General features: G+C 39.2%; 1 protein-coding gene across 2 annotated transcripts in view; it reads right to left on the reverse strand.

The window, feature by feature from the left end:
* Positions 1 to 2,735: 2,735 nt before the first annotated feature.
* dlg5a (discs, large homolog 5a (Drosophila)) overlaps positions 2,736 to 12,924 on the reverse strand; it is a 43,662-nt gene continuing 33,473 nt past the window's right edge. For both annotated transcript variants that reach the window (XM_044045867.1, XM_044045866.1), the window contains exons 22-33: positions 12,408 to 12,570; positions 11,863 to 11,996; positions 11,112 to 11,276; positions 10,854 to 11,037; positions 9,290 to 9,438; positions 6,816 to 6,986; positions 6,141 to 6,331; positions 5,920 to 6,063; positions 5,105 to 5,232; positions 4,811 to 4,920; positions 4,615 to 4,724; positions 2,736 to 4,322 (exon numbers count right to left, since the gene is read on the reverse strand). In XM_044045867.1, the coding sequence (XP_043901802.1) occupies positions 4,219 to 4,322; positions 4,615 to 4,724; positions 4,811 to 4,920; positions 5,105 to 5,232; positions 5,920 to 6,063; positions 6,141 to 6,331; positions 6,816 to 6,986; positions 9,290 to 9,438; positions 10,854 to 11,037; positions 11,112 to 11,276; positions 11,863 to 11,996; positions 12,408 to 12,570 (1,753 nt within the window). In that variant the 3' untranslated portion in view covers positions 2,736 to 4,218. The remainder of the gene's footprint in view (positions 4,323 to 4,614; positions 4,725 to 4,810; positions 4,921 to 5,104; positions 5,233 to 5,919; positions 6,064 to 6,140; positions 6,332 to 6,815; positions 6,987 to 9,289; positions 9,439 to 10,853; positions 11,038 to 11,111; positions 11,277 to 11,862; positions 11,997 to 12,407; positions 12,571 to 12,924) is intronic.

Consider the following 12,924-nt stretch of genomic DNA (forward strand, 5'->3'; position numbering starts at 1 on the left):
TAGGCCAGAGGACACTTGGAGGACGAGAAGGAATTTGGGACACGACGCAGCAAAACCAGCAGTGACGGTGGGACCGGAGAAAGTGCCGAGTCATCAGTGGACAAAAACGTTCACGATAAAAAAAAACATGGTTTGTTTTCAAACATTTTCAAAGTCCGATGTTGAGTTTCACGCCGTTTGAAGCAGTGGTGAGCGTTTGTGTCGACAGGGGGCGCTGTTGTGACTTGTAGCTCCACCCACTTAAAGTTTACTTTTATATCTTGTTTTTTAATTTACTTATTTCAAAAATCACAAAACATGAATGAAAAGGTGCTGAAAGGGGATTCTTGTTGGTTTGGCGACTTTTTGGTTCACGTGGAATTTGGGACACGTAGTTTCAAGACATTGCAAACTCGTAGTTTTAAGAAAATGAAGCGTTGACGTAGCGTTAAGGTAGTGACTACGACACATTTTGGGTTTAAACATTTAAATATATATCTTGACGAAAACGTTTTAGAAAAATTCTACAAATTTGTTCCAAAAAAAAATTCCAGTGACCCATCTGTGGGTCCCAACCCAGTGTTTGAGAAACCCTAAAACAGTTCAACCCCCATGATGCATCCACATATTTTATTAAAGAGCGCAGTATAGATGACAGAAAATACAGTTAGAACTAGATTTAAACAAGAAAAACAATTAAATGAATGGTTTATTTTTGTTGGAAGAGTAAATAATAATATATTATTTTATTATTATTATTATTATATATATATATATAATAATACATGGAACAATACCAGTGAGAAATAAAGTCCTTGAATATTTTCCTGGATCTGTTTGATTTTCAGATGATTTTCTGTAAAATAATCCATAATTTATCACCAATGACAACACCAGAGAAAAACCCTCAGTATCAACATTATACTTCTTTAATTTAATCTTTTGATCAATTTTATTTTTACAGGATTCTAGAAACATATTATTTCTTTGAATATTTAGTGACAAGATGTAAACACATCATCTCACTCAGACTTTTCTGTCATTATTACGTAGAGTAAGAGAAACTCACAGTGAGGCCGTGTTGTGATACAGAAAAATGAGTTTTATTCTCATGTTAACGTCTCAACAAACTAATCACATATTTTTTTCCTTTTTCCTAACAAGAAAAAACAGTTCCATCAGTACCTGCACGACGTCGAGACTCCGAGACGTCGAGACTCGTCCTAAAACCATTTCACGTTTGTGTCCCAAACTTTCGCTGCTACTCGAAAAATACTAAACATTACACTTTGTTTTACTCATTTTTTTAGCCCCGATATTTCAACTCAGTGGACTCGTTTTCCTTCGTGTGCAAGAATAGATCCCTTTCTTTATTTTTAATCATCCAAACAAGTGATCTTTTTATTTATTTTTTAAATTGATTTTCCCCTCTAATAATAAAGAACAAGGCGGCCGTGTTCATGAAATGTAAAGGAACTGAAATGATCGTACCGAGTCACTGTTTACAGGAAACCTGGGGGCAGTTCCATGTTTTTAACGTTCACAGATAAACAAGTGCAAAAACAGACATTTAAAAACAAGAATTAAAAAAAAAGATTTAAGTGGATTTTGGCACAAGAACAAACAGGATTTTTTTTCTGTCAAAATTGTTCTGAATAAAAAACACAATTAAATAATAATCACTAGATATTACCCTGCACATTTTTGCTTCATGGTGTGAGTATAAGTGACTGACAACCAACAGAAAAATAAAATAAATACAAAAGGAAACATGCTAAGACACGACTCGACTGTCAAACGTCCCTAGGCACCGAGTGACCTAGTGAAAATTCATGTGTTATATACTCTGTCCTCTGCTGCTGGACTATACTCTATGTATATGTGTATATCTATAAATAGATATAAGCATATACATACAGTGCATATTTGTATACATGTATGTATGTGTATATACATATATATATATATATATACATATATATGCACTGTATGTATATGTTGTGTGTTTCTCAGCTGGATCTGCATATTGTTAGTATTATACTCTATTTGTATATATATATATATATATATATATATGTATATATGTATAGTGTTGTAAAATATATATACACACACATTATGTTACACAGTGGTCTGTCTCGCCCTGGAGTGCGTTCTGATGAGGTTCAAAAACCTGTTAGCTTAGCCGCAACTTCGGCCAAAAACCCATTGTCGTGCATCGCGCTGATCTGGAATCAGCCCACGAAATCAACTCTGTTTTAGAGAAAAAGGTCCAGTACGCAAGAGGAGTAGTGTAAACACATCCAACACCAAAGAAAACAGATGTTTAAAAGGAAAAAATCAAAAATCAAGCTTATCGCAAAGACTAATATTGAGGCTGCGTTCCATTTTACTCCGCCCTGTCATTTCCTCTGCACTGAGATAAAACAGGCAGTCGTTCATAAACAGTCGTCTGCGTAGAGGTTTTTATATATATATATATATATATATATATATATATATATATATATATATATATATATATATATGTGTATGTATATATATACATATATATATACACACATGTATATATACACATATAAGCATATATACACACACACATATACATATATGTATGTATGTATACATATATACATATATACATACATATATATATACATATATACATATATATATATATACATATATACATATATATACATATATACATATATATATATACATATATACATATACATATATATATATATATATATTGTCACGTCTAAGCTGATATTACATAGTTTCCCCGACATGTTGGGAGGCAGAGCGTTGCATACTGGACCTTTAATCTTTTGGCTAAAGTGACCCCGGGGCTGGTTTCAGATCAGACGTCTCTTCACCAAAGGCACTTCCGAAACGGCCCCGTGAACAGTTGCCTCACCTGGTTACTATAGAAACAACAATGCATAGAGCAAACATCCATGTGTTTGTAGTGTTTTTTTAGTTTTCCTGGCCGTTTACTGCTGGCAGTGAGGTTTAAAAACAAGAAAAGCGGGAGCTACGTACTCTAGAGAACGCGATGTCTGATCCTAGCATTTCATTTCTATAGTGTCGTACTCGCACAGACAGACAACCGTGGTTCAACTCAACGGCAAAAACTGTCACACACACGTTTACACCCACTCACACACACACACGAGACAAACAAACACAAATAGTTGTCAGTCATCATCAAATGGGTGCATAATTATCGGAAACCACAAAAGTCATTTTGCTAACAGGGCTGCCACTTTTTCAAACTCACATTACACGTGCAACATTATTTCCTATCGCCGATTATATTCAACGTCACATGACACTGAACCATACACTGTGTTTAAAAAGTAGTCGTCATGTTTTATCGTCCGATTTCTTAAAAAAATTGGAACGTAATTTAAAGATTACCCAAAAATTCACCAGGAAAATGTTCACTAATATCTTAAACGCTCACTGGTGGCTCGCTGCTACTTCTGTCCTAATTCTGGCCTCAAACAAAGAGGCTATGTCCATTTTTATATGCAGTATTTCCACTCATGAATCAGCAGATTTCCACTCATGAATCAGCAGATTTCCTCTCAGGAGGACGATTTAACTTGAACTTGTGTCCTCCAGTTTACCGATAGGCCAAGCTGTAATCATCACAGCGCCCTCTGCTGGACCACACAGTACTTACTCCAGACAGTCTGCTGCACTTCTGGGCTGTAAAGCGTCATTTTAAAAACATATTTGAAGTTTGAAGGAAAATACGAATGTCGGATAAAAGAGAGACAGCCCTGTTTGCTACACAGGTTGGTCAGTAGGGGGCGCCGGACTTCATTAGTGTTGAGGGTTGGGGACGTGAGGGAAGAGACACGCATTCAAAACAAATATCATCAAACATCAATACTTTTTTTTTTGACTGTAAACAGATGCTAACATCGCAGCGCCACATAATAAAAAAAAAAACACCACCAGAAAATCTTTCGGGAAGACTCGAACTTTTAACGTCAAGATGATCCAGTGCTACTAAACCTGCTCGTACGTCGGAAAGAAAAAGGCGGAGCTGATTATTAATCATAACAAAGACAAAAAATACAAAACATAGTAGTAATAATTTACATAACTAGCTGGCTGTCGTGTACCTACTGGTAGAGTGTGAACGAGTGAATTAGTGTTCGGGGGTGGGGGGTGGAGGGGTGGAGGTGAAGAGACACAGCCTGCAGTGGCAGCCAGTCTCCTCTAGGGGCAGCCAAGTGGAGTCCACAGGACTTTACTCTGTTCTTGATCGACGATCGTCATGATCTGAGTGCAAATGTACGGGAGGGAGCCGCCCTGGACAATACCTGCCAACAACAAGGAAACACAGTCACAAACTTAATCTGATTATTTGATTTAATCTGATTTATTTCTTACGCTGTGATAACGATATTTGTTGCAATGTTTTTCTGAGAATTATTCACAAAAACAATCAAATGCAGCCTTCAGTAGCTCCTAATTCCATAAATATAGGTATATTTATATATCGGTACTGGTAGCTACTCAAGGCCGATACAGTAGTATGGGTACATTATCGTGGCTGTTATATCACTGGATACCTGAGACTGATATCGGACAAGATTCTGGTTCCATACAAACCTGTGAAGAATTTACTGTACTCCTGCTCGATCTTCTGTGCACTTTCAAACTGCTCCTTGGAATGTTTCTGAGATACTTTGTCCCGCAGATAAACCGGATCTTTCTGCTCCCTGGGACAAGAAAACATCGTAACTTCAACATGATGAAAAACAGACGTGGTTTATGCTTCAGCGAAAGGTTCAAACTTCAAACTCACTTTATCTGCTTGGCGTTTTTGTAGCGAATGAAAACAACGATTGGATAAATGTGAACACTGTGCAGTCGATCGATGGCGTGTGGTGCGATGTCGAGTAAACAGTGGCAGCCCTGAGTCCACAAATAAAAACAGCTGTTAGTTCAATACATCATTATTATTATTATTATTATTATTATTCATAAAGGCTGCAACACAAAAATGAATGAATAAAACCTTATTTTAATTTTGATTTAATTGAGATTCCAAACAAACGTTCGTGGTCGATTCTGACGAGAGAAGAAAATAAAAACAAACCTTTTCTGCGATTTCCTTTATCGAAGCAACAGTGGTGACGTCAAAATGGCCGCTCCTGCGTTTGTAGTCGATGAAGAGACAATCTTTGACGCCGCGCTCGATGGCTTGTTGGGACGCCTTCATCACCTCTGCAGACAGACAGACAGACAGACAGACAGATCATTTTTATCTCAACCAAGATAACTGCGATAATTGTCAAGATTTTGTGTTAAAAACAAACTGAAAACTTTATCTTATATTTTTGCATTAAAGATATTTTCTGTGAACATTTTAAAAGAGAAAATCAACATTTCGTGTAAATCACGTGGTCCAGGAATGACTGGGGACATGCAGGCTCCCCCTAGTGGCAGCAGAAGGTAGAATTTTTCTATAGAAGTCATTCATGGGAAATATTAACAATTATCCTGATAATAATAATTTTAAAGAAAATCGGCATAATACCCGAGTGTAATGACGTAATAATCGTACACTGTCCCGATGTCGTAAACAGAGACACATTTTTCATGAGGGCAGATTATTTATAAATTTTAATATTTGTTTCTTATATCACTTTTTTTAAAGCATCGTAGAACAGAACAGAATCTTCAAGACTTTGTTGACGATGACGTCGCACACTAAACTTAAACAACAATAAGAATAATGATGTTAAAATGACAATTACGATAAAAACAAACAACTATCGCACACAAGGAAAAAAGTAAAAGTCAACATTTAGTTCTTAAACAATTATAAGATAAAATGTTCTTTTAATTCACCTAAATTCAGCTCCTTTTGTAAATCATTATTATCAGAGGTTATTATTGACTCAAGCTCACCGAGTAAACATCTGCAGAACTTCCCGGGAGATTCTTTGATCAGCATCTCCTTCACGGCGTCGGTGAGCGGCCCGAGGACGAGCACCGGCCGAGGGGCGGAGCACTCCACCTTCTGGACGCGCTGGTACGCCAGACTCACACAGTCTGACACGAGGACACGCACAGTCAATCAAAGAACATTCATCATTTATGTTTAGTGATGGTCTGTTTGTTTGTTTTACCGTCAAAGAAGGGGATGGAGTCGGTGCTGATGGCGTCCAGAGCCACCGTCTCTTTGCTGTCCTTGGAGCTGCTGCGTTTGTGTTTCTGTTTCCTCCTGAAGAACGACCTGCGGGCGGCGGCCGACAGAGTCTTCGCCGAGTCTTCCTTCATTTCTGTCACGCTGTGTCTGCGGTAAAACTCCTGGTCCATCCTGAGAAAGAAAAAACACACATTTCACAGAAGAGAATCCACACATGAAGGATAAGGAGCTAAAATTCTCTTTTGAAAAGCTTTCAACAAAGTTGACTAAACTAACATTCAACTATTTTGATCTTTTCAGTTTAATGTGGACAAATGTGGGATTTTTTTCCCCCAGCTCCAAGGCGTCGTCTTTCACTGTAAACTTATGTGATTATTGTAATTTCACATAATTTCTCACGTTCAATCCTGTTTATACTGTAGATATTCTGTTAACTTCATGTCTATAACGTCCCCAGATTTCTTCAGAACTAGAAAGAATCAGAATATTTATGAATGCGACACAGAAACAAAGAAACTCTGAAACAGAACAAATGGAAGAGGAGTGAAAATAGAAATAAATAAATAAATAAATAAATCCTACATCTGACACATGACTCAGGTTGTTGTCACAGCTGTTACAGTGTGTGTGTGTGTGTGTGTGTGTGTCCACCCACATGTACTTGCTGGGGATCTGTCCTCTCTGGATCTTCTGAGCGTTCTCGTCCAGCTGCCAGGCCATCCACGTCCCGAAGGTGCCCTTTGGTAAAGACTCGTCCACGTACAGGATGTCGTCTTTCTTAAACGTGAGGTCGCCCTCGGCGTCGGCGACGCGGTCGTAAAGTGCTCTGTGTGAGAAAAACGGACAATGAGCAAAATATTAGTTTATAATATATACACATATAATCGATTAAGAATAATCAATAATTGAGACATGAGCAACATTACAGCAAAAAAATAAAACTGAAACTAAAAACACAAAAAGTAAAAATCAAATCATTTTCTTAAAAAGCACATTTATGCTCTATTTTTCAGATTTTTTTTAATTCTCTTCTATTCCTGATTTAACAAGTTGATTTTTTACTAAAAAAAAAAAAATTTTGCAGTGTGTTAAAAAAAAAAAGTGTTCCTTAAAAAATGAAAAATTTCCACAGTAAAAATATATATACTTGAGCTATACTTGAGTTAAATAAAACATTTTGTGGTGCTTAAATTTAAGTAAACAATATCAGTGTGGTGATTCCAGGTTTCCAGGACTTGTTTTTCAAGGTATCCAATGTTTGACTACAATTCAAATACTACCGAATACCGGGTTAGGGTTCTATTCTACTATTATACTGTAGGGATTTTTGAAGAGAGACAGTGAAATGTGTTTTTCTGGACCATTTTGAGGTTGGTTCTGGACCACATGTGGCCCACAAGCCTCCATTTGATCCACCTGACTCTAGTGCCATGCCAGCATGAAGTAATTTCTCTAGAACTGGTTTAACCCTTGGTAAATAATACACAACTTTATTGTTTATAGATATTAATCTTTTCTCCAGTTCAGCTCCTACAGTCGCGTGTACGAATAAGTGTTACACTTAGACCATTAAGTGCCAAAAATGTCCTATTGAAAGCCATCATTCAAACAGCAGATTCTGATCTCTGGCTTAAATAAAATCCCTGTGGGTAAAACAGTCCTGACCAGAAACTGGGTCAGTTTTCTTTGACCATCTTCAGGCTTTACAAAACGCATTTTTTGTTTTTATGTGTTGAGTCAACGTTATGATTAATTTTTTAATCGCATATTACCCTAACCTGGAGTAGCGATAATTAAGCAAGTCACATAAGAAACCGTTTTTACTTTATTTTTTGTTCATAAAAACGAACCAAGTGAACTTTGAACTGTGACGTAATTCCAAATTTCACAACCTATAGAATGTGCTGAAAAAAGGGATAAAAGACATTCTATATTCTTATAGCCTCAGTACATAGTAATGGGAAAAAAAGCAGCCTCAATGCTCCGTGTTCTCAGGGTTAATGTATAATTCTTCCAGCTCTTTTGTTTTTGGACAGAACGAGGGAATTAAAGCAGACGTTGATAAAGTGAGAGTGAAGGTGAGGTATCAGGCGAGCAGCGGGGTGAGAACCAGAACAAGATAAATGTGAGATAAAACAAGAGGACGAGCAGAGAGGAGAGAGTTTATCTGTCGGCCTGGTTTCGCCTCCTCCTCCTCCTCCTCCTCCTGTCGGAGCCTCATAAGTCACCGTGGAGCAGGCGATCAGTGACAGCCTGAGTGTATTTACTGCACATGACATCACAAACCCGCTCTGCCTATACGACAAAGTGACTGCAGCAGCTGCGGCGGCGACACGAACAGACGCACCCGCAACAATAAAACCCACCACGACTATTTTAGTGCTTGTCGCTTTTTCCCCTTGTTCATACACGACGTACGAGCTGGAAAACACGGAGCTGTGAAAGTGAACGCGGTGTTCTGTTTCTGGGTGATACTGAGCGCAGGGGATTAGAGGAAACGAAATTTGTGGCGCAATTAGCATTGTTGAAGTCACACAGTGGATCAGGGACATAATTGGTTTGATGAGGAAAAGGCCACTGGAGTGGGACACGAGTGGTTCCCAGCAAGAGAAAAGATCTGTTTGTATTGAAACTGATATTCTACCCGAAATATTACAAAACACTCACTGACAGCTCTCACTCTCTGAATACATGAAAAAAACATAAAAAGGAAATATTGGGAATATAGAAACAACAATGTCTACGTCGACTTCACACATCCCCGCCTTTTCTTTTTTCATTTTCAGAGCAGATATCTGCACAAACAACGGCAACAGCCAACAGTTAGTCATCCTTGTTTGTTTACCCTTCACTGTCGCTCTTAAGGCCCCGGTATACTACTCACGATTCAGTTTACATTTGGTCTTAAATATGTGAATTGTGATTCAAGATGTGACTTCTTTACAATATAGAGTAACCTTTCCAGTTTACACATTTCATTCATCAAGATCCACTGAATCTTTATTGAAACGTGGGGCGCCTAAAGTTGCTCTCGTAGACTCTGGTAGATTTGACAAACCATGTCGCCTGTGATTCCCTCGTTAACTGCGTCCTCGCCTGCTTTACTAGCATGTAGAGTGAAACACGTACCTAATATAAAAGCCGTCTCCTGGTACGTCTTTGAGGACATTGAAGTCGTCGGGTCGATGCTGCACCTTCAGCGTCACCACGTCAGCGGGTTTCAGCATCTCCACGTAAACCTCTTCAGCCGTTTTATTCTTCATATTCACTGAGTTATACTGAAAGACAAGAGGGGAAAAAAGACAGCTGGAACTTTAACATGTCATCATGATGATGTTTAAAGAACTCATGCTCTTATGTTTAGGTTCCTGTGCAGCAGATCAGGCTTTTCCTGGTAAAACAGCACATTTATAATAAGAAACTTAACTTGTAATTAAAACACTGCAGACAGATGTGCAAAAGCATTATCATCTGAGGAAAAGTTACATGTGCCCTCACTAGATTGTTGACACTGCTGCATCTTTACAAACAGGAAGTGCTTACTAAATAAAAATATTAAGACAATCCCATGTGTGTTCACGCTCCTCTGTGAGATAATTTGCCTTTTCAGACATTAACTCTGGGCAATGAGGTGGACAAATGTTTTTTAAACATTCTCTATAGAGGAGTGGTGCCCAAACACTAGGTTGGGGCCCACAGATGGGTCGCAGGAGATTTGGATTTGGTCATTTTTGGCTGTGTTCATGCAAATGGTGTAAATTTTCATTATTTGATCTTGTTATTTCCAGTTCAGCTTCTACAGTCAGGCTTTAATACACCGTGTACAAACAAGTGTTACACTCAGACTGTTAAGTGCCAAAAATGTCCCATTGAAACCCATCAATCAAACTACAATTTATGATCTCTGGCTACCCCAATAAAATCCCCTGTGACCAGATCCAGTTTCTGTTTTCTCAGTATTTCACATTTTACACAGACATACATCTCGATAAGTCACTCTCTCCACATTCTCCACTGTGTTTGCTGGTTTTTACAGTGTTCCTAGTTTTAGTTTGTAATGTCAGGTCTTGCCTGGAGTTTCTATACTTAGCGGAATGTGTTTTAGAGCAGATGCAATATTATAATTTTTTTATTTTGTGTTATTTATACTCCGGGGATTAGATGTCCTTTTGTAGGCTGTTTGTTGTTCTGCAGCAGAAACAAAATTTCCCTGTGGGGAAAAATTTAAATATAGTTGATTTGGTTTTTCAACTTAGCAACTAAAGATAAAGGGTGACCATTGGAGAACATATCCACTGCTTTATCTCACCATTAGACAACATTTTTCAAGTGGAAAATTAGCTTTGTGTCACTTTGTGAAAGGTTCCCCCTCCCACGCCAAAGTCCATAGAGAAAATGTGTGATTTTAGCTCACAGCACACAGGAGCCGCTGATCCACTGCCGCCTCCATCAGTAAGTTAATATGTGTTCTTCTGTGACTTTTATATTTAAAATCCTTTGTTCGGATTTACTCAGGTGACAGAATATTAACAAACGAGCCGCAGTAGACCAGCGGCTCCTGTGTCCCCACCAGCTAAAAACTCTGATTTTCTCTCTGGAGTTATAAACTTTAGTTTGCAGTTGGAAAAGGTGCAGAATACATACAGATGAGGGTGGATTAAGAGGTTTAAGATCAGATCAGAGACGTCCATACCTCTAAGATCAGGTCTCCGGGAAGGAGTCCATCAGAGCCTCGGGCAGGACTGTCTTCATCCAGGCTCTCAATGTAGACACCACGTAGGTTTCCTCCACAGAGCGAGACTCCCACTTCCACTCCAGGCCTTCGTACCGTCACAAGCCTCGGCTCCGCCGCCTTCCTGCTGCTCTCAGACGGCATCCTGGGAAACCACAAGGTCTCAGTTGGAGTGACAGAGGAAATATTTGTGCAACTGTATTACGACGCGAGTATTACCTGCTGAAGTTCTGCGGACTGGTCGTGGGTGTGGTCTGCTTGGAGGAGGGAGTAAGCGTGCCTTCATCCTGTTCGCTGAGCGTATCGATGTTGGAGTGATTGTCGGGGGAAGCGGCGCCGTTTCCTTGAGGGCTCGGCCGAGCGGTGACTGGCTCCAGACGAGAACTGCAACGATTTAAAAACGTTTATTTTTACCTAAATCACTTGTATATTATTACATAAAACCCTAATGAACTTGAAGTATATGAATTACTGTATAATCTGCGGATGTGGAAGAGATGGTGATAGTTTTTGAGGAGGTGATTTACAATCTGACATCTTTTTTTTCTTCTTGAAAACTCATTATACACATTTTTCAGAACTAATTTGTATTTATTTTACCATTTTAACATGAATTTCCCAACGCCACTTTTTACTCTATCTTACAAATGTGTTCACGGCTTTATTTCAACTGTGAAATCAAGTTTTTTCCACTTTGCAAACTTCTCACTCTCTCACACCAAACTCCATCGAGAAGATCTGTGATTTTACATCGCAGCACACAGGAGCTGTTGATCCACTGCTGCCTCCACCACTAAGTTCACATGTGTTCTTTTGTGACTTCTGTGTTTAAAAGTCTTTGTTCTGATTTACCACAGTGACACAAACTGACCACACGAGGCAGCAGCAGACCAGCAGCTTCCTGTGGCTAAAATCTGTCCATTTTTTTTAAATGTATGTATACACACACACACACAGAGAACACTGTTACCTGGAGCGTGAGTGGTTGCCCAGCTGGTACATGTGTGGGTTGTACTGAGCCATGATGGTGATGGTGTCACACTGTTGGCCGATGATGAGACGAGCTTGCTGCTCCGTGGCGTTCCGCAGGTTGATACCATTAAACTGATACGGGTGTAAGCAAAGTAGTAAGTAGTTATTTTAGCTTGGGCTACTTTTAACACAGAATTGGTTAGATGTTGATTTAGATTCTCTCATTGTTACTGAAGGACAAAGCAGACAAGGCTTGTGAGGTCACAGTGACCTGGATCTTTGACTGGTGTTGCAGTCAAGACTAAACTGAAAAAGACCAGGTTCGTACCAAGACCAAGGCAGGGCATATGTTCCTGTATTTGTACTGTTTATAGTGGACTTGTGTTGATCTTGGTCTTGACAGTCTTGTTACCTAAAAGTCTTGGTCTCTCTTGGCTACAGAACTACCTTAGACCTTGAAGGGATTGCCTTTAGGAAGATCTTCAAATACCACATTCACATGGACTTATGGACTATTTAAAGTTCTCCAGAGGATCTTCATACCTCCAGCAGCTGGTCTCCATACTCCAGCCCTGCCTGGTGGGCAATGCTTCCCCCCGTAACCTTTGAAACAAAGATTCCTCCGTTCTCCCCGCTGACGATGGAGATTCCGAGAGGCTCTGCACCTTTTTGGACGACGACGTTGCGAGGTTCCTCCAGGTACGGCCTGGTGGGAAAGATGGAAATGTGTGAATGGACAGCGTCACAGAGAAGATGGAGGATAAAGGCTGACCCATGCTTCATCGCTCTGAACTTGAGGATTGTCCCTTGACGAAACTGTCCCTAAACATCTTCTTCAAAATAACTGCCCCAAAGTGGATGGTTTTGGTTAAATTGAGGATGAATTTGCTAAATAAAGACAAAGAGCGACAGAGGGGAGATGTGTTGGTCCAACAGTTGAAGATGAAACATCTACACAGAGACGGTGAAGACCACTTGGAGGTAATGGAGCATAAATCAGGCTTTTAACTTATAGGGGACAGTTTTTAAGGGGGTAAATGTTGAGGTGACATATTTTGGA

The sequence above is a fragment of the Solea senegalensis genome, linkage group LG15 (assembly GCF_019176455.1).
Source record: "Solea senegalensis isolate Sse05_10M linkage group LG15, IFAPA_SoseM_1, whole genome shotgun sequence".
Classification (NCBI taxonomy): domain Eukaryota; kingdom Metazoa; phylum Chordata; class Actinopteri; order Pleuronectiformes; family Soleidae; genus Solea; species Solea senegalensis.